This window comes from Hibiscus syriacus, unplaced genomic scaffold (genome assembly GCF_006381635.1).
Source record: "Hibiscus syriacus cultivar Baekdansim isolate YM2019G1 unplaced genomic scaffold, ASM638163v2 tig00005406_pilon, whole genome shotgun sequence".
Lineage (NCBI taxonomy): Eukaryota > Viridiplantae > Streptophyta > Magnoliopsida > Malvales > Malvaceae > Hibiscus > Hibiscus syriacus.
Genome location: NW_024062056.1, coordinates 2888952 through 2912016, shown reverse-complemented (window position 1 = coordinate 2912016; position 23065 = coordinate 2888952). Strand labels below are relative to the sequence as shown.

General features: G+C 34.7%; 1 protein-coding gene across 1 annotated transcript; it reads right to left on the bottom strand.

The window, feature by feature from the left end:
• Positions 1-20303: 20303 nt before the first annotated feature.
• LOC120199224 (mannan endo-1,4-beta-mannosidase 2-like) lies at positions 20304-22749 on the bottom strand. Its single transcript, XM_039200384.1, has 3 exons — positions 22393-22749; positions 21782-21979; positions 20304-20543 (listed from the first exon to the last, which is right to left on the bottom strand). The coding sequence occupies exons 1-3, from the start codon at positions 22747-22749 to the stop codon at positions 20304-20306; spliced, it is 795 nt and encodes a 264-aa protein (XP_039056315.1).
• Between the last annotated feature and the right edge of the window lie 316 nt (positions 22750-23065).

The window sequence follows — 23065 nt, the reverse complement described above, 5'->3', positions numbered from 1 at the left end:
CAAGAATTGTTTGAACCAAAAGTGAGAAAATGAAAAAAAAAATCATCTCAGGCTTGGGAAGAGTCGTGCGGAAACAAGTAATTTTGCGAGAGGAGATAAAAAGGTGTACAAGGTCGCCTCGCTTCCATCAAGACCGATCTCATTGAGATTCTATCCTACCTTCGCCAAGGCTCATCTCGACGCGGTCGTAGCCGTCACTAGATCAGGGAACATTCCTTTTCCCTCTCTTTTGCTTTAAATTTGAATTATGTTTTGAGATAAAATGGATTAAGTGGTGCGGGAATGATAACATGTTGAATTTAACCTTGCTTGTTGGATGGTTGAATTTGAGTTATTTTTATTTTGATATGTTGGAATTGTTTGTTACCTATTCTTTAGTTTACTTGATTGCTTTAATTTTTCCAATGATTTTTTCATCTTGCTTTGAATTGAACATTGTATGAATGATGGTTAGTTAGCATAGCTAGTGAAATTTTCATGAAATGTTTTGCATTACATGGTTTATTGGTTGAATTGATGCTAGACTTGATACATTGAGTCTAATCTTGTGAGCTTTGAGCCTAATGTGCATACCCTTTTCATTCTTGCTCTTTGTTTATTCGTGTGTGCTAACCTAATATTAGCATTATAGAACTTGTGGTGTAATGCTTGTCAAGATTACATGCATGAATTTGATGCTTTTAGTATGATAGAGACATTAAGATTAAACCTTTTCTCTACCCAATAATAAATGACATACATTTCGTTTATTTATTCCCCTTAGATAGTTAAATTTGAGTCTTAATCCCTTTATTTGTTTTGCCACATTAACAAACCAAAAGCATTTTAATTTTTACCCTCTCTTGTCACTCGTTTTCAAGTAAAGGTAAGGTTGTTCCTTAAAAAATACAGAAAAGGAGAAGTAGTGTTTGAAAAAAAGTAGAAATTGCATTGTTCGAACAGTGTAAATGGTTCAAATAGTACAAAAAATATTGTGTAGATTCGAACAATGCAGAAAAAATAGTTTTAGTTCAAATTGTGCAGGAAGAAAAAATATACACTGCAGCAGAAAAAAAAAATTAAATAAGTTGTTAAAAAAATAGAAAAGTTTGAAAGAAAAAAAAAAGGAAAGAAATGAGAGTTTGTTGTTTCTATTCGATTATTTCCTTTAGAATAAATTGTGGAATGATCTTCTCTATATATTGAAACTTAAACCCAATTTTTGGCATTTATCCTACCCATACCTTAGCCACATTACAACCAAGTTTAAAGATCTTTTGACTTTTGCATCATATTCATTTTTAAGTAGTGGAGATCGGATTTAATTACAAGCTTATGGTAATGTTTTAACTTTTTTTGGGTTAAGTGTTTCTTTTTCCTTAAACACTTTAAGCGGAATGAGTGAATCTTTTGTGAGGGTATTGAGTTTTCCATCACGAGATTAGTGAGTTATTGGAATGTCTTGTTTTTCTTTAACTTATGTCCTAGCTTTGCCACTTACTTGATTGCTTTCTAGTTTCAACATTGCTTTGATTTTGATTAATTGGGATGATTAGAGTGTGATGTAAAGTGGAGAATGGCAACATATGATTTTGGAATGTTGAATGATAAATACTTGAGGAAAAACATTGGATAAGTGACGGGAATTTGACTAGGGTTTATTTTGTGCTATTTTTTTTGTTTAGATACTCCTTGACTATTTATTATTATTGTTGATTTGGACATTTTTAAATGATTTCTATGGAGAACAAAGACTTCTAAAAGTTGTGCTTAAAAGATGAAGTTTTGCACTCCTTTTGTAACCCTCTCAGACCGATGCGGATATCCTGATCCGATCTGGAGTGTCACATTTGGGTCACTGGAGCGACCCACTGTAAAAATCTCGAAAAATTTAAAACTTAAATAAAAACATGTAACTCATAAAATGATTTACCCGTATGTAGTAATAAACCAGATTTTAAGACTCAAATATAAAACAAAATACAAATACATGCCCCCTAATCACATGTACCATACTCTGCAAATAACGCCGGAAGATCTCCCTTACTGAAATCGATATATGCATTGGTACAATTCTTTTAACCTGTAATGGTGAGTAATAGAGTGAGCTTCGGAAAGCTCAGTAATACAGAATTACCAGATGATGCTACATGACATGTAGATAAATGGGAAACCATAATTTTCTTATTGAATCAAACGTATACCAATTGTAGAATAATATGGGGTTCCATTAGTTGTTCATCGAGTAGAAGCCATGAATCTCAGTTCATAAGAAGCATTCATAGTTTAACATTTTTAGGAGATCAAATATGATGTCCAGTGTGTTCCAAGAGCAGAATAAAATCATAATAGGTACATTTATCAAATGAAAGTTCAGTAAATCTCATAAAATCATAATGAAGTTCTGGGAACTGCGTCCATACGGCTTACCTTAAGCACACGGTAAAAAGGAAGTCAACCTAAGGATAGGCTTTGGGGCATGTATCCTTAAGTCCATAAGTCCATAGGGCTTACCCTAAGTACATAGCAAAGGGAGCCAACCTAATTGAGCATCTTGGGGCCCGTGAGCCTACCCAAGAGTCACATTAGGTCCACAAGGTTTACCAGCTTGATCAGATCTATACTCTGTAATTCAATCCATCCAAAATCAATATTTCAAAATACAATTTATGCAGTACGTATAATTTCCATAAATATGTAATCATCGTTATCCTATATCAATAAAAACCAATAATCATATATTAGTCATAGTCCATAACCATCACCGGTAAGTCGATGTATCAATAAACAGTAAATCATAGATTTCAATGTACCATATTTCAAAATAGATAAAATAATTAAATAGTACTTAGGGAACACACTAGAGAATCCATGTATTTTTCAGAGGCATTTTGTAGTCATCAATATGGATAACATGAACTTGTGCAATTTGTTCAGATTCTAGGAATAAGATCTCATTGAAGAGAATTAATTTCTAACTGATCTAATCATACATTTTAGATTGATACTTTAGAATTCCACTAAGTTTCCATGTGCATCAGGAAAACGTTCATGAACCTTTATACATAATAATTCTAAATTCAGATTTACTGCGAGTGATTCCATTACCCAAACATTCAGGGGTATTCACGAATATACTTTGAATTCATAGGATTTCAGCCCAATTGAATCAAATGACATATTCAGAATCTTTTCCTTCTGCGTTACTTGCGTTTTCAAACATGACTGAAGTCATTTTAGATGAAAATATAGAATCAAAGATTCAAGTCATTTACAATCTATGACTATCGATCGTATTATCAAACAACTCGAGTTACACGACTCCCAAACTGATACATGTCAACAAGTCAATTCATTATCCTTCCAGTTTATTCACTCTTTAATACCATAATGCAGATCCATAGATCATCCCCATAATCATCACTGAATAAATCTTCCAACGGTCTTTATTTCATTTCCACGTTTCAACAATATCAGGAAATACGGACATACTTGATCCATGGCTCATAACCCATAAGGACAATTCTTGAGTCATTTCTATTCCAGGGGTATTTTGGTCATTTTACAAATCTAGAATATTTCAATCATTTCCTTCCATTCGGTCTTATTATTTAATTCAAACTTATCATTTATGTCAGTCCCTTTGAACTATTCTGACAAAATATCACCATCGATAAATTATTATTCTTCACGTACTTACTCAAGTTGAAGATTTCCAAGTTAAATGCCTTCTCAGATGTTACTAATGGATTATCAGAATTTTCCATAAAAAAATAGGATCTCAACAATCAAATCAGTAATTTATCGGTTTAAAAACAAATTCTCATGTTACTTCCTCACTCAGAGTCAACTTGGACTATTTTTACCTCTCAAGGGCATTTTCGTAATTTCTTAATGAGATAACACTTAACGAAAATAATTATACTTTAGAGATCCAATGGTTAATTGCTTTCCCAAACATTCTTTGATCTCGAAATGATTCCTCAATAGACTTATAGTATCTTATACAAACCCTTTTAGGGTTAAAAACCAATTATCCAAATTTTCTAAGCAAAACTAGCATTTCTTATGCACATCTGTAATTATATCAGATCAATATGTCTTTCAGAGTTATTAACCAACTTCTAGGGACAATTCTTGTCATTTTCAAATATAAGGGTATTTTAGTAATTTTACCCTACCAGAGTATTCTCATAATTTCCCATCCAAGTACCTTTAACATTTAACCTTTAAAATATCAGTTACAAATCCATGACTGATTTCTTTATCAAAAATCACACAACTTGTAATTTAATTCTAACATTCCCTCAATCTCTTATATTAACCATTCTATCCGAATTCAGTTATCAAATTTCTACCACATTCATATCGACTGTATAAATTAATCAACTCCACAAAAGTGATCAACATTATCTTATTCATGCATTTACCAATAACAACATGTTCCATAAAGCATAAAGAGGTAGTAAAGTATTACCTCGATTTCTGTGCAGTACTGATTGACCATAAAAATTCCATTCGAATGCCTTTGATCTTCAATTCAACTTCCAATAATTCCTCAGATACATATTAACATAAATTATATTAAAAAAAACGGAGCTTAATTACGATAAACGGATCGAATCGGGTGATAAATCAGTGAAAAATAGCTTACCGGGTTCGAATTTGGTAAAACGGACTTCGGATTCGGATTCATGACGTCTAAAGCATAAAATATGACTTTTCGAAAATTTGAAATTTTAAGTCAAAATCAAAGTCAACGGGTTTGACTTCCAAATTTGAGGCCTTTGAGTCTGAATTTCAAAAAACGGATTGCGGAATCGGATTCGGAACATCGAAAAATGTAAGGATAGGTATACTCAGTAAAAGTCAAAGGTCGTTTAATGCCCGGTCAAAGCCCGTCAAAGTTTTGGTCAACAGTGGTCAACGTCGGTCAACGGTCAACGAGTCAACCATTTTACACAAATATCACCCTAACAGAAATTAATTACCAAATTATCCACATTCTGCAAATATTTATCAATCTAACACCCGAATTTTACACAAATAGCACCCAAACATAAATTAATTACTAAATTATCACCTAGATGATGCCCACTCTCGGGGGGTGGCGCGTGTGGCATGTGAACAGTGATACGGTGTCAGAAAATTCCTGGAAAAATTCCTAAAAATTATTTTAAGCGATTTTGAGGCACTTACAAAGCTCGGTTCACAATTTTGAACGGCGGAGAGCTCGATTTCGAAACGTCAGAAACTTTGACAGTCTCACCCCTCCACGCTCCGGCGACGACGGAGAAACGAAAAACCCCAGTGGACTCAGAACGATGCAAGGAACACGATGGTGCGGGAGGTGTCGTAAACGGATGACTGGATCGTCGTGAATCGATGAAAAACCAACTGAAATCGAGTTATTACCGATGATACTTCCGATTGAAATTAACGACGAACGGCGACGATTCACGACGAAAGGTTTGAGGGGTTTTGTTCTTCTATTAACAACGAACACGATGGTGGTTTCGGTTCATCGATCAGAGGTCGAACGGCGAGTAGATCGGAGTTAGAATGAGGGTTGAGGGAAAGGGGAAAATGAGAAGTATTATGGGAACTGATCGTGGGAAATGGGGTTTATATTCATCCTATATAAAAAATAGGTAAACCAAGATTTTAGTCATTGAACTTCCTACACTTCTTAAAATGGTCTATCAAGTTTGCGATTTTACAATTTAATCCTCAATTTCCTTCAAAAAGTTTAATTAAATTCACCACTTTATAATTTCTTAAATTTAGCCCCTAAATTGGAGTGTTACAATTCTCCCCTCCTTAAAAGAATTTTGTCCTCGAAATTTATTCATGTCACATTATTGCAGAAATGGTACTTTAATCAATTCTTTCATATCTCTTTGTAGCTTTTACAGAAATACTGATCCTCTACTAATCTTTAACCATTTGAGTATACATTTTCGTCAGAACTCTCCCTCATTTCAATAAAAGAATCAGAATGAAAATTTCTTTGAAGAATCAATTCAGTATTTTTCATGAGAATAGGCTCATAGAGCAGTAGCATACCCCAATTTCATTTCCGGAGTCCTGTCAGCATTTCTCAGATAATTAACTCTCACATGGGTCGTGAGGTACTTTACAGTGTTTAGACCGATGTTACTGGTATTCCTTTTTGTATAAGTATAGCCTTAACAGATAAAAACTTCGGTTTACTCGTTACAGATAGGGACTCAGCCTTGGAGTTCCGGCTCAGAGAGGTACGATTGTAATCTAGGGGCATGTACTGATCAGACATTTTGACATTCGACCGACCGGTCTATCTTGAAAATTGACTCAAACCAAAGCTCTGATACCACTAATGTAACCCCCTCAGACCGATGCGGATATCCCGATCCGATCTGGAGTGTCACATTAGGGTCACCGGAGTGACCCACTGTAAAAATCTCAGAAAATTTAAAACTTAAATAAAAACATGTAACTCATAAAATGATTTACCAGTATGTAGTAATAAACCAGATTTTCAGACTCAAATATAAAACAAAATACAATTACATGGCCCCTAATCACATGTACCATACTCTGCAAATAACGTCGGAAGAGCTCCCTTACTGAAATCGATATATGCATTGGTACAATTCTTTTAACCTGCAATGGTGAGTAATAGAGTGAGCTTCGGAAAGCTCAGTAATACAAATCTACCAGATGATGCTACATGACATGTAGATAAACGGGAAGCCATAATTTCCTTATTTAATCAAATGTATACCAATTATAGAATAATCTGGGGTTCCATTAGTTGTTCATCGAGTAGAAGCCATGAATCTTAGTTCATAAAAAGCATTCATAGTTTAACATTTTTAGGAGATCAAATAGGATGTCTAGTATGTTCCAAGAGTACAATAAAATCATAATAGGTACATTTATCAAATGACAGTTCAGTAAATCTCATAAAATCATAATGAAGTTTAACCTTTGAAACTCATAGTTTAAACCATTCTCTTGTACACCATCCGCAGTTCTGGGAACTGCGTCCATAGGGCTTACCTTAAGCACACGACAAAAAGGAAGTTAACCTAAGGATAGGCTTTGGGGCATGTATCCTTAAGCCCATAAGTCCATAGGGCTTCTCCTAAGCACACAGCAAAGGGAGCCAACCTAATGGAGTATCTTGGGGCCCGTGAGCCTACCCAAGAGTCACATTAGGTCCGTAAGGTTTACCAGCTTGATCAGAGCTATACTCTGTAATTCAATCCATCCAAAATCAATATTTCAAAATACAATTTATGCAGTACGCATAATTTCAATAAATCCGTAATAATCGTTATCATATATCAATAAAAACCAATAATCATATATTAGTCATAGTCCATAAACCATCACCGGTAAGTCGGTGTATCAATAAATAGTAAATCATAGATTTCAATGTACCATATTTCAAAATAGATAAAACAATTAAATAGTACTTAGGGAACACACTAGATAATCCATGTATTTTTTAGAGGCATTTTGTAGTCATCAGTATGGATAACATGAACTTGTGCAATTTGTTCGGATTCCAGGAATAAGATCTCATTAAAGAGAATTAATTTCTAACCGATCTAATCAGACATTTCAGATTGATACTTTAGAATTCCACTAAGTTTCTGTGTGCATCAGGAAAACGTTCATTAACCTTTATACATAATAATTCTAAATTCAGATTTACTGCGAGTGATTCCATTACCCAAACAATCAGGGGTATTCATGAATATACTTTGAATTTTATAGGATTTCAGCCCAATTGAATCAAATGACGTATTCAAAATCTTTTCCTTCTGCGTTACTTGCGTTTTCAAACATGACTGAAGTCATTTTAGATGAAAATATAGAATCGAAGATTCAAGTCATTTACAATCTATGACTATCGATCATATTATCAAACAACTCGAGTTACACAACTCCCAAACTGATACATGTCAACAAGTCAATTCATTATCCTTCCAGTTTATTCACTCTTTAATACCATAATGCAGATCCATAGATCATCCCCATAATCATCACTGAATAAATCTTCCAACGGTCTTTATTTCATTTCCACGTTTCAACAATATCAGGAAATACGGACATACTTGATCCATGGCTCATAACCCATAAGGACAATTCATCATGTAAGTTCAACAGTGTTTCCAAACTCATCAAATCACCCATTTAATCCTTAGTCATTGATGTTACTTAGTTCGTTTAGTAAACAAGTCTATCCTGATTACTTTAAAGTTTTCCAGAATAATTCAGACGTTTCTGAATTTCAAATACACGTTGTACTTCATTTCAGTTCAATTTATTCATATAATAAATTTATTCTGGTATTTGTGGTTGATTTGACTCACGAATACCCACTTATTAGTACTGTATGCGCTCTAGAGTTGAGCTGAGCCAAGTACTTCCAGAATTATCATCGATCCAAATTTGAGAAGATGAACAAACATTCAAGTGGTACTTATATCATTCAGGTAATGATATAGCACTAACGTTGGTTGATCACTTAAGCTGCGTTCCATAACTTTTACTGGTAGCACAACATCCATGTTTATTTGGATTTCTTAATTAATCCAAGACATTTACTTATTCTAGGTCATAAGGGCATTTTGGTCATTTTGGTGCTCAACGTTTTTCTATTCATTTCAAAGCTTAAGTATATCCATTCATTCCTGAGCTTGGTGACATTCTTGAGTCATTTCCATTCCAGGGGTATTTTGGTTATTTTACAAATCTAGAATATTTCAATCATTTCCTTCCATTTGGTCTTATTATTTAATTCAAACTTATCATTTATGTTAGTCCCTTTGAACTATTCTAACAAAATATCACCATCGATAAATTATTATTCTTCACGTACTTACTCAAGTTGGAGATTTCCAAGTTAAATGCCTTCTCAGATGTTACTAACGGATTATCATAATTTTCCATACAAAAATAGGATCTCAACAATCAAATCAGTAATTTATCGGTTTAAAAACAAATTCTCATGTTACTTCCTCACTCAGAGTCAACTTGGACTATTTTTACCTCTCAAGGGCATTTTCATAATTTCTTAATCAGATAATTTCGGTATTAACTCTTAACGAAAATAATTATACTTTAGAGATCCAATGGTTAATTACTTTCCCGAACATTCTTTGATCTCGAAATGATTCCTTAACAGACTTATAGTATCTTATACAAACCCTTTTAGGGTTAAAAACCAATTATCCAAATTTTCTAAGCAAAACTAGCATTTCTTATGCACATCTGTAATTATATCGGATCAATATGTCTTTTCAGAGTTATTAACCAACTTCCAGGGTCAATACTTGTCATCTTCAAACATAAGGGTATTTTTGTAATTTTACCCTACTGGAGTATTCTCATAATTTCCCATCCAAGTACCTTTAACATTTAACCTTTAAAATATAAGTTACAAATCCATGACTGATTTCTTTATCACAAATCACAGAACTTGTAATTTAATTCTAACATTCCCTCAATCTCTTATATTAACCATTCGATCCGAATTTAGTTATCGAATTTCTACCACATTCATATCGAGCGTATAAATTAATCAACTCCGCAAAAGTGATCAACAATATCTTATTCATGCATTTACCAATATCAACATGTTCCATAAAGCATAAAGAGGTAGTAAAGTATTACCTCGATTTCTGTGCAATGTTGATTGACCATAAAAATTCCATTCGAACGCCTTTGATCTTCAATTCAAATTCCAATAATTCCACAGATACATATTAACATAAATTATATAAAAAAAACAGAGCTTAATTACGATAAACGGATCGAATCGGGTGATAAATTAGTGAAAAACAGCTTACCGGGTTCGAATTTGGCGAAACAGACTTCGGATTCAGATTCAGGACGTCGAAAGCATAACATATGACTTTTCAAAAATTTGAAATTTTTAGTGAAAATCAAAGTCAATGGGTTTGACTGCCAATTTCGAGGCCTTCGGGTCTGAATTTCGAAAAATGGACTGCGGAATCGGATTTGGAACGTCGAAAAATGTCAGTATAGGTATACTCGTTAAAAGTCAAAGGTCGTTTAATGCCCTGTCAAAGCCCGTAAAAGTTTTGGTCAATAGTGGTCAATGCCGGTCAACGGTTAACTGTCAACGGGTCAACCATTTTACACAAATATCACCCTAACAGAAATTAATTACCAAATTAGCCACATTCTGCAAATATTTATCAATCTAACACCGGAATTTTACATAAATAGCACCCAAACATAAATTAATTACTAAATTATCACCCAGACGATGCCCACTCTCGGGGGGTGGCGGGTGTGGCACGTGAACAGTGATATTGTGTCAGAAAATTCCCGAAAAAATTCTTAAAAATTATTTTAAGCGATTTTTAGGCACTTATAAAGCTCGGTTCAATATTTTGAACGGCGGAGAGCTCGATTCTGAAACGTCAGAAACTTTGACGGTCTCACCCCTCCACGCGCCGGCGACGACGAAGAAACGGAAAACCCCGGTGGACTCGGAACGATGCAAGGAACACGATGGTGCGGGAGGTGTCGTAAACGGATGACCGGATCATCGTGAATCGATGAAAAACCAACTGAAATTGAGTTATTACCGACGATACTTCCGACTGAAATTAATGACGAACGGCTACGATTCACGACGAAAGGTTTGAGGGGTTTTGTTCTTCGATTAACAACGAACATGATGTTGGTTTCGGTTTGTCGATCAGAGGTCGGATGGTGAGTAGATCGGAGTTGGAATTAGGGTTAAGGGAAAGGGGAAAATGAGAAGTATTCTGGGAATTGATCGTGGGAAATGGGGTTTATATTCATCATATATAAAAAATGGGTAAACCAAGAGTTTAGTCATTGAACTTCCTATACTTCTTAAAATGGTCTATCAACTTTGCGATTTTACAATTTAATCCTCAATTTCCTTCCAAAATTTCAATTAAATTCACCAATTTATAATTTCTTAAATTTAGCCCCTAAATTGGGGTGTTACACCTTTTTATTTTTCCAGGATCAGGAGCAAACTAATGGGCATGAAAGAGCTGACATGGAATCTAGTCAGTATCGTCTAGAAGGTCTAGTCAGTGTTTTTGTGGAAGTAAAAGATTTAGCTCTAAATTCAAATTTAAATTTGGGATTTATATTTATTTTTAGGATTTAATCTCAAGAATTAACTTTTAGGATTTTAATGTAATTTTAGGGTTTTTTGGAGACTATAAATACCCCATCGGGGTAAGCCTAAAGCATATCTCTCACCTCTGAATTCATGTTTAGTTAATTTTCTTTCAAGTTTAGGGCTAAAGCGACAACTCAATTCCAACGTAAGAATTGAAAAGCACTTAAACAACTTCGGATATCTCTCTCAATTTCTTTGAGCTTATTTTCAAAATCAAAATGATTTCAAAACCAAAGATTTATAGAAACTATTTTTTTTTGAAATCATGATAATGTTCAAAGCTTAAATTTTGTTGATGTCATTGATCTTGTAGTTCATGAATTTATAGAAACTAAATTTTTGATGATCTATTTAGGGAATTGAATGAATTTGATTGTGAAATCAAGGAGTTAAAAAAATCATATTTTTCGGATAAATTATTTCACCTTTAAATTATAAAATTTCAGCTTCTATTTTGCAGTCTCCTCAAATTGAATTGAAGGAGATACCGATCACTTTAAGTATGCATTTTTAGGAAAAAATGACACTTTTCCAGTAATAATTTCAAACAAGTTGATGAAAGAATAGGAACAAGACCTTGTAACGGTCTTCTGCATGTACAAAGAGGCCATAGGGTGGACCATCCCTGACATTAAAGGAATTAATCACTCGACTTGTATACAGAAGATCAAGATCGAGGAAGGAGCTAAATCGTCATGTGAATGACAATGCCGGTTAAACCCACCAATGATGAAAGTGGTAAAGAATGATTAGCTGGTAAAACTCATTAATGTTGTCTTGATGGATTTTTAGGTTTCTTCCAGATCCTAATTGCACCAGAAGATCAAGAAAATATGACTTTGCATACCCCTTCCGAACGATTTCCTAACAAAGAATTCTCTTCAGACTTTGCAATGTGCCAAGCACATTTCAAATTTCAAATTACATCGAGAAAGGCATAGAATTTTTCATGGACAATTTCACGGTTTACGGTAACAATTTCAATGAATGCTTTCTTAATTCAACTAATTTCTTGAAATGATGTATAAAATTAAAACTTATTTTAAATTATAAAAAATGTCATTTTATGGTTGATAAGGGGTTAATTATAGGACATATTGTTTCCTCTGATGAGATTGCAGTCGATAAAGCCAAGACCGATATTATTCACTCACTCCCTTACCCTACAACGGTAAGGGAAATAAGTTCTTTTCTTGGCCATGCAGGATTTTACCACATGTTAACCAAATATTTCTCAAATATTGCGCATACATTATGCATTATATCAGCTCTGATTGCACACCTGCCAAATTGGGGTTATCCTTTCGAGTTCATGTATGATGTCTCATACACTAGTTGTAGACACTCGTTTTTGTCTGGGCTTTACAACGAGCCCGAATAGAGCCCAAATGAGTCCAAACCAGCTGGAGGCCCGTTTCAAGCCCAATGGACAGCAGTTGTATCCAGAGAAAAAAAAAGAGAAGTTAACGTTGGTTTTTAGCAGTTTGTAAAGATATACTGGGGTGAGGGTCGGTTTTTTATTGAGAAAACTACTGGAAACTGAAGGGGAGGGGAAATACGAAAACATCTCCATAATTGGTTTTTGACAGAGGGCATTCAGCAATAACAAAAGGGGAAACCACTAAAAAAACCACTATCAACCAGAGAAAAGGAACCAGAAATTATCAAGCATCACAAACAAAAAAGAGAGAGAGCCGAGAGGCATCAACAATTAACTGAGAGCAAAAGCAGAAAAAACCTCCATTTTTTTGTTTACCTTTACAGAAAATAGAAAAATATAAAGAACATTGTACTGGATTTTCCTCCTATTTTGGAGATCAAAGGTAACAGAAGAGTTCACTTGTTTCAACGATCCAAAGCAATTCAAGGCAAATTCTTTCAAGGTTTATTTTCTTTACCATTATGTACAGTAGCATTTCCTTCGTTAATTTTTATTTTTTTCCGAATAAATAAGTAAATAAATTATATTCTACATGTCTAACAAGTTTTCTAGGAATCATGTCTTTAGGTTTTCATTTGAAATAAACAATAAGGAAATCAGATAAGGATTTACCTGGGTTGTTTGAATGTAAGTGGGGGCGTATTGACTCCATTTTTTTTGGTGCGTGTTCTAATGTCGAAAGAAAAGTGAAATTAGGCTTTGTAAAATTTCCGAAACAAAACCAAAATAAAATAAGAAGAAAGGAGTCGATTTACCTAGTTCAGGAATCGATCGCCGGAGTTGAAGCCATCGGGGTGGAGAGACTCGAGCGATAAAGAGCAGGAGTGGTCGTTTGGCTTCGATTGAAGTCCAATAGCGGTCGGGGTTTAGTGTGGTCACCGTTAGGGGGGCCAGAAGGTGGCTATGGTGCCTGAGGTTTCGAGCATGGGTGAGTGGAGAGAATGGAAAGGGGTTGAGACAGTGAAGAATGGAGAGGATTCTAGTCTAATAACATATAGGGCTTTAATTTGAGTTTAAGGGTTATAAGTGAAGCATAAAATGACAGTGCTTAGGCTTAGGGAAATACGTGCATGGCCAAGAAGGGGCTAATGATGTGTGTCCTCTAATGTTCAAAGTTTTTCATTTTTATCTTTAGATTGTTATCTTTTGGGTTTCTATTTATATCTTCTAAGTTTACAGATTTTCTTTTTAGTCCTAGGCTAAGCTATTTTCGATTCCATGTTGTTTTTACATTTGAAGTGTAATTTTGTGGATTCTTGTTTTAGTCCTGATGCTAGTTATCTTGGTTTTGTATGAACTTTCGAATTTAACCTGTAATTTTATTTCTTGTGCATTTTAGTCCCTTAAGCGTATCTATGTTCCTGCTTTGCGATTTGATTTTCTATTGCTGATTTTTTTTCCATTTTGGCCCTTGGATGTTCATAGTTTTTTTAGTTTGTAATGCCTAAATAAAATATGTTATTTAATTTAATCCTACGTGTAAGCGTGTTTGACCATATGTATAGAATTAGATTTTATTATTTATTTAACATAGCGTCATTTTTTATATGAAATGCTTGATAGCCTCACGTGCATAACTTGAACATCATTATATAATTGGATTAAGGCTAATACACTTTTAATTTAAAATTGTTTTAAGTGGGTTGTCATAACGCATTTGAGGTCCGCTTTTAATGATTTTAAAATAAAAGTGTATCCCATTAGTGACGCCTAAAAATTGATCCATCACTTTAAAATTTGGGAATGGAAGAAAAAGAAATGTTCGGCTATTTAAATTTATCGAGAAAAGGTTTTTATAGCTTTTAAGATCTGGTCTCGATATTTGTAAATAATCGAACATTCTTTATCTTTCTAAAACGACTTGGTAATTTTAATTTAATTTATTTGAGTTCTTTTGAACATTATTAAATTTACATCTTTGTTTTATGGGATCAAAAATCAAATTAAATTTGAATTTGTATAGTTCATTGCAAAGACGTTAATTAACCGACTAGGTACCGATTTAGGGCATTGTGGGGGTGCTAATCCTTCCTCACTCGTAACCGACTCCAGAACTCGGATTTTGGTAACGCATACCTTAATTTGTTATTTTAATTAAAAATAATTTTTATTTAAAATAACAAACATTTTTGGGTGCCCAATCACACCCTAATCAAAGATTGGTGGTGACTCTTTGAACCGTATTTTTTTATCGTAAAGAAAATCCGAATTTTTTGAAACGAGAGTTTTTTTAAATCGCATTTGTTTTTAACCGATTGAAAAAGATAAGTCAAAAATTGATGTGGTTTTCAAAATCTCACCTTCTCACCCTTTAAGAAAAAAATCGTTTCGACATCTTGGTGACTCCACTAGGGACTGTTTTTAGAGAGTCAGGCCGATACTCGATTAGTTAATTGTCTTTGCAATTGAAGGTTATAAATTCTTTTTAATTTGGTTTTTGATCCCTTGTTTGGTTTTAATATTTTTTGTTTATAATTTTATTAACCATTAAATAGTTGTACTGATCTGTTTGTTAATGGTTTCAGATTAATTGTGTGTTTTGGGAATTGATTTTGAGTGCTTTTATTATGTGTTTTTCTGCTTTTCCTCACACACTTCACAGTTGCATTTTCATGATATGAGCTAAAACCCCGCTCCGTCCTAATTAAGTAGGAGTGAGAGACTATGCCCTCGTGTGGTTTTCACCTCTGTATGGGATAGTGGATCGCTCCTGGAGCTCACACCTTATGGTCCTCGTGATGGTATTCACCTCCGCATGGATATAAGGAGGTGTGTTCCCTCGAAATTGAACTCGATCCCCTAAAGCCTGTGATAGGCCAGGATTGAGGGTTCGGCAGCCTAAGGGGGCACCGACAAGGACAATTCGAGAACCTATTACTTTAGAACTGAACCCAGCATATAATGAACATAGAGCATGAATTTAGGTCGAGTCTAACCCGAACCTTAAGAGTCCAGTGAGGAAAGTACACAAGGAAAAGCTTTTTGAGTCATTTATTTTCACTTTTCGAATAAATACATGTGAACTAGAAATCATGCGGTTAGGTTTATTTGTCAAGCAAGCATGTGAATTAGATATCATGCGGTTAGGGTTTTAATGTTAAAACAAAGCATGGGGGTATATATTAGGTTGGGTAGGATCTACTAAAGTATGATTGGGTAGCCAGCATGTGAGGATAGGTTTTATTTAATGATTATGATACTTATTATTTTGTTGTTGATATTATGTGCACTAACCCATTGTTGTTCTATGTCTATTTTATTTTGATTTTATTGCATTCGCATCTTCATGTCATCACAAGGTGTTAATTCGCAAGTGATTGACTAATAAGAAGGCTGGACATATTGAGACAAGAAATTCATAACCATGTAGTCAAAATCAGGAGATTCAAAGATGTTCAAATGATCCATGAAGAAGAACATCCGATGAATGAAGAAATCTGAAGCTGATTGAAGACTTCCTTTAAAGGAGTGAAGGCCAAGATATTCCCTCAGAAGATAGATACATTTATACCAAGGACAAGAAGACCCTTCACAAAGACATGAAGATCACTTCGTATTGAAAGCAAAATAGAGACCTCAAGATTCAATTTAAGGACATATGGCGTCATCAAAGGTGATAAAGTACACTAAGAACTTTGGGTGCAATATTAGATTCCATGAAGAGTACGGCTCAAGGAAATGAAGAAATGAAGAATCACATTTATACTTTGACTACATGGTGTGCTGAATTCTTGTTGTCTAAATGAAGGTTGTTCTATGGTGGTCACTTTTAGAATTAACACCTTGTGCATTTGCATTTACATTCTTATTAGCATTAATTTATTTATTTTGTTATTGTTGCTTTTTGTCATTTTGTTATCTCATTTGTACTAACTTGTTTCTATATTGTTTTTTCTCTTTGTCCGCATTGGTTGATCATGACATATTCAAAAGGTGTTGATTTGTGAGTGGTCATCATACTAAAATATTTTCATGACAGACAAGGGGTTTCGTGATCAAACAGACTATAACACAGTCAAGAAATGGCATCCTGAGAAAGCTTCGAAAATAGTGGAGAGTTGTGCACATAAAGATCATATGTTTGATGAAGAGCATAATGAGATAAGAGAGATAAAAGAGCAAATGTCCAAGATGATGGATATAATAGATGTTTTTTCCAAAGGAAGAAAGACTTCTACAAAAGAAAGGAAAGAACTCAATGAAAACAATCTCGAGGTGTCAGATACGCAAGGGACTACTTTAGAACCTGTTGATTCTAGTCAGTATCAGAAATCACGCACAATCATTGTTCATATCAACAAGTTGTTTGGAAATGCCAAGGAAATAGTGGCAAATATAGAAGTTGAAAAGGATGAAAAGAAGACATGCAGTCAAAACTCATTGGTGTTTGATAGTTTACTTCCAACATCAGGGGAAATAAAATTGGAAACTCCAATTCAACCCAAGTTGAGAGATGGCTCTCGTTGTGATTCCATCCCAATATCATATAAGGAATTGTATGATGAACTGTTAGAAGCCCGAGAAGTGGCCCCGCATTATGTGAAACCTTTGCAGCCTCCATATCCAAGTTGGTATAACGTCAACGTTCGTTGTGAATATCATGCTGGGATTCAAAGATATTCTATTGAGAATTGTTCTACCTTCAAACGTTGAGTCCAACTTCTACTAGATCATGGAGTAATGGAGTTTGAATTGAAAGGACAACCTAGTTTGGTAACAGATTATTCTGTTGGGTTCGAACCAGAAGTGACCAAAGGTAAGGGTATTAGTGAGGACATCCAAGAAGAAGACTGTTTGCCAAAGTACGGAGCTCAGATTCTTCATTTAAAAAGTGAAAATGATAAATTGAGTAGAGAGATGGAAGCCATACGAGATGATTTTCAAAGGATCAATCAAGCTTTTAAATTTGCTGGTATAGGAAATGTCCCAGATGAGTGGATAATAGGAGTCGCTAAACTAAAGAATGACGCTGAACAATGGAGAATGAATTGTAAGGTGCAAGAAGGTAGAGCCGAGAAGTTTTCTCATGATTTACAAATTGCAGAAAAAAGACGCAATATAGTTGTTGATAATTTGGGAAGATATCAGGCCGAAAATCATATGTTGAATAGGTCCATTGCCAATATGGAAATGTCATATCAACGCCACAAGTGAGAGAATGACGCTGAGCTAGAAGCCGTTAGAGCCAAGAACAAGAAGTTGATGAAGATTGTGGATGATTGTAGTGATCTTATACAAGAGCTTCATAACCACAATGACTTTCTTACAAGGAAGATTCAACAGCAGTGTTTACAGCTCCGAGAATCGGCACTAAAGATAGAGAAAAGAGACAACTTCGTGAAAAAACTATGACCCAAGCAAGTAATGTGGCTCAGAAATGGGTTGATTTAGCTGGCTTTGCAAGAAAATTGAAGCAGATAGAAAAATTTGGATTGAAAGCTGTTCGTTATATGTAAAGTTTGTTTGATGTATCGAGACCTTTGTGTTCAATGAAAGTTGTTTTAAGATGGTCACTCTGGAATGACACCTTTTGTATTTGCATTTGGCATTTGCATTTTCATTACATGTATTTATTTAAGCATTTTACATGCATTAATTATAAAAGCACATAAATAATTTATGGAAGGTTATGTGACAGTAATAACAAGATCATCCATTCATACTACTTCCTCATCGTCATGAATAAGCAAATGGAAACAATGGAGCAATCTCATAAGGGATCACAAGATCAGTTGCAAGAGTAGTTAGTCAGGTCACAACAAGATACGAGGAATCAAGCATCGGGTTCTTTGCAAGGCGTATCGAATCAAATGATCTAGGTACTGGTACCATAGGCTGCTGGTAAAGAGAAAATGCAGGATAAATGAAATCAATGTTATCAGACTGATACATCAAGAGTGATAGTTTGCCCTAGAGCATCTAACTCTGAGCCTCGCCAATTTTAAACAATTTGAAGACAAATTCAGGTGGTTGAATGAAGCCATTAAAGATATGAAGGTTGTTAATGGCCCTCACAAGGAGTTAGAAGCTAGAGAACTCAGTTTAGTCTCTGATTTGGTCATCCCACATGAATTAAGGGTGCTTAATTTTAAAAAATATGATGGCACTAGTTTAGCCCCAAAACATCATGACCTTCAAAGGATAAGAATGAAAGCTACTGAGAGCTTTAAAGAATAAGCCCTAAGATGGAGAGGAGTGGCAGCACAAGTTCAACCTCCTTTGTTAGAAGAACAAATATCATATATGTTTCACGATTCTCTTCCAGCTCCTTTCTTTAAGTTAATGCTAGAAAAGTCGACGAATAACGTCAAGGATATTATGATGGCTGGAGAGTTAATTGAAGATGCAATCAGCAAAGGAAACTTGAAAGTCACTTCCAAACGTCCCACTGATCAAAAGGAACAAGCTGATGAGGTGAATAAATGTCACATCCAGAGCTCCCACAACCGCAAACGAAAAGGGAAAACAGGTTACTCAAGACGTCCAAAGAAAGTCCCAAGATCGAAAAATGCTTTGAAAGTGTTCCAAACTCCTATCTCAGATCTGTATCCCCATTTGATTGAAGGTCAATACCTTACACCGAGGCCAGTGAAAGTGAAATCAGACCCTTCTGCTCACAGCTATGATCAAGATAGTGTCTGTGATTTCCACTTGGGGGCATTGGGATATTCTATGGGAAACTGTAGGTCGTTGTTAAAGGAGATAGAGATGTTTGTGGCAAATGGGATGTTAATAGAGGAATTGGTGGAACAGTGGATGACGAGCTTGAGTGGGGCATCAAAGAGCAATATGTAACATCCGTTTGAGTTAAGTGCCACGACATTAGATGGTTAATGGGGCATCCTAGGTAGGAAGAGATCATTTCATTCTATCATGAAGCTTTATTCCATTTGCAACATCATGTTTGAACTTGTTTTTCATCATTTCTTAGTTTTTCTGTAATGATATTTAAATGAATTTATACTACTTTAAAGATGGTGAGCATTGAATTAAATTTGCTATTTGAAATTCTTTGAATATCAACTGAATTAAAAAACTCTCACTACAAGAAAATATACCTTTAATGACGCGCATTACGCGTCATCTATGGGTGACGATGACACACAAATGCCTGTCGCTGAAGCCACCGTCATAAATCTATGACGCGCATTTATGATGTGCATTTATGACGCTCATTGCGCGTCATTGAAGCCCCCGTCATAAATGAAGATGACACACATTTGTGTGTCATAAATTTATGACACGCATGTATGACATACATTTCGTGATTGTATTTCGTAAATTATATATATATATATTGTAGATTGACAAATAATCAAACTAAATCACATTTAATGTCTCATAATATTAAATATATATATCATATTATATATTATATATTATAAGCAATCCATTTGTATACAATTTATTCACACTACAAACAGTTTACAATAAACGATTAGTCAAAGAAAACAAAGAAAATATGATATTGAGAAAGAACATATAACCATTATTATAAGTTAATAAACAAACACTGAAAGTTACAAATCTCCTTAAATGAATTCAACAATAGTCCTAGTTCACTTAAAATTAGTTACTGCTCCCTGTTCGGATTAGCCATGAGCTGTACTATCTATGTTGTACAAAGAAGAATTGAAACCAAAGCCTATGACTCTCCACCAAATGCATCTAATGTCTAGGTAAGTAGCACTGACTTTACCTTGCAGCAGATGCATCACCATCACTCAACTGTCCCTGCTGGTTGCCCTCCTCTTCACCCCTCATAGTTCGTAGCACAAATTGTTTGGCTTTGTGCCGTTGATTGTTGAAGAGGACCCTAGCGGAAGTAACAAATCCATCACCGGTGCCATCAGCTGAACGCTTAGGAAAGGCTCTTTTTTGATCAGCAGTTGTAGTTGGTTGTTGACTGTGTCCCTTGTCTCTGAATTTCTTGACCTACCAAAATGTCAAATAATTAAAATGAATATAAGTTTGGCACGGGTATATTCAATTTTTTTTTATAAGTTTCTTCATATAATCCCACACACATCTAATATGTGATGGTAGTGGATGCTTTAAGAAAATGAAGAAACCGAACAACTATTATCATAGTGTATTGTAAAATTAAGCATTAGAAATTTCCATGTCCTAATCCAAAAAATAGGAGGGAGACAAGACTGTTACGTTCTAAGTAAGAGAAGATTCATAGGAAACATGTGAATCATTGTCAACGTCATAGGAAACGGGAAATTGAAGTACTTGGGAGACAACACCCACTGCAATAAGAAATAAATAGCGTAAAAATGGAGAGAATGAATTACATAAACGAAAAGTTCATTCCTAATCAAATTGAAACCGAAAAAAAACATCATTGCTTTAGTTGTAACCTAAACCTAACTATCACAAGTAATGAATTAATAAAGCTTGATCAGTTATGGACTTTTGTTGAATGATATTGTAAAGGGAGAATCATCTATTGTAGGAATGTTATCCTGAAGCTTTTTGTTCATTTTGCTCTTTATCAAGAAATCTTTATCAAGAGAGGGAGAGAGAAGGTTAATCTTTACTTGATTTCCCCCTTCTTGAAGAGTGTCAACCTCTTGAGAAGTGAATTTAGCTATAGATACTGATTTAACTCTGTGTGTGAACTCCTGACTGGAAACAATTAAAGTTATTCTTCTATTAATGCAGGGATATAAATATAGGAGTATCAATAATATACCATAAAAAATGGACCACAAGCATTATTGATTTCCCCAACATCACTGCCGCAAATGAGAAGTCAATTCAAAGTCTATGTATATCAGCAAGCACATCTATAACTAAAACTGAACCATTATTTAATAATTATGGAGTAACAACACATTTCCTTTCACTTTCAGTTCTCTTTCACAGTCAAATTGTTGTAACTTTTGTGTTTGTCATCAACAAGCAAGACGCCTGGTACTTCTTGTTTACAGGGCTATATACAGTAAGCACTAAATTTATAAACAAGTTGATGCGAAACTTGCAGCATCGAGTTCCCCTTTGAACATTAAGATTTATCTATTTTAACAATGTAATGTCAGTACACCAAGAACAATTCACAGAAGATATGCAGTGATACACATGCTTTGTGATGCAGGGGAAGAAAATTTTCATTATTCAAATATAAGAAAAATATATTGGTGAAAGTTAGATAGACGATGAGATACCAGGACGTAATTCTTGAAATATTTGTGGATTGATGGATCATAGAAGAAGGAATCATTAGAAGAGCTCAAACCAATGCCATTTTGCCACGCCCAGTTGAAATACTGCGTCTTTCCACCATATGGCTGCAAATTATTAACTAAGCTCAGAAGCAGCCTGACTCCATGCTGCCTTGCTTCTGCAATGACATAATCCAAGGCCTAGAAAGATCGATATTCATCAACATAAATAACATTAACCGAGAAACTGTACTCTACTATCATACTAACCGGCATTCGAGAACACAACTGAGTTGATTATTCAACGATTTTTGACAGATTTCTAATCAATCGGCCTAGAAATAGAAGCAAATTGAAATCCGAATAGCTTATCCTACTATTCTCTTTCATTTCCAACTTTCTAGATTACAGTTTTAGAGAGCCCTATCATATTTATATTCAAGACAATCCTAGTTTAGATTAGCAACTGTGCAATAATCTCTTGTAAATTTGAAACCAAAATGGTGCCTGCATTGAACACACATATCATATAGGATTGAGATTATACAACTGATAATTTGCGATGCAAATATCAAAATTTACAAAAAAGAAAACCCCAAATCTCAAACAAATACCTTGAAAACTCGCTCATCGAATTGCCCTGGGGAAATCTGGAGAGCATTATAGCCACCGTCATTAAAGGCCCAGGTTCTACAAACAGTGAGACCCATCCTTGCACCAGCTTGAAGCATTGCACTGACCTTAGGTGTAGTATTTTCCTCCACAGAATCGGACATTAACCAGTAAGAATTCCAGCCATTAACGTACAATGGTTTCCCATCTAAAAAGAAATGAGTCTCATTCTTTTCCACAAAACTTAATCCCCGTTCCCTAGGGAAACTACTAAGCTTCAAATCACCAAAAGACATATAAATAAAAGCCATACACGAAGTAAATCCAAGAATTGGGTATAACATCCCATTGCCAGCCATCGTCTTCCTATATAGTAAGCAATCTGAAAATCAATCAACATGCAAAAATCCCAGAAAAAAAAATAAGAAAAAAAAGAAAGATTATTTGGGTACCCTTTTGGCTCTATTTCAACAATGTTCCAAAATTTGAGGATACCCAAAGTGGAGATTACAGACTTACAGTACCTTAAACTCCAATGCGAACGCAGATCTTTCTTCATAAGTTACACACACAAAAAAAAATAGTATAAAAAAAACTCCTTTCAAGATATAACAAACAGGGGCAAATAGATTTGCAAGTTCACGGTTTCTATTCAGGATTTTGAGGGGTTTTAAT

Bases quoted from the DNA above. Each gene is read 5' to 3' on its own strand.
- LOC120199224 (XM_039200384.1), bottom strand. From the start codon at position 22,749: ATGGCTGGCAATGGGATGTTATACCCAATTCTTGGATTTACTTCGTGT. The intron at 21,980-22,392 runs GTATTTGTTTGA...CGATCTTTCTAG, and splicing joins TCGATGAGCGAGTTTTCAAG to GCCTTGGATTATGTCATTGC. The intron at 20,544-21,781 runs GTATCTCATCGT...ACATTTTGGTAG, and splicing joins ATTTCAAGAATTACGTCCTG to GTCAAGAAATTCAGAGACAA.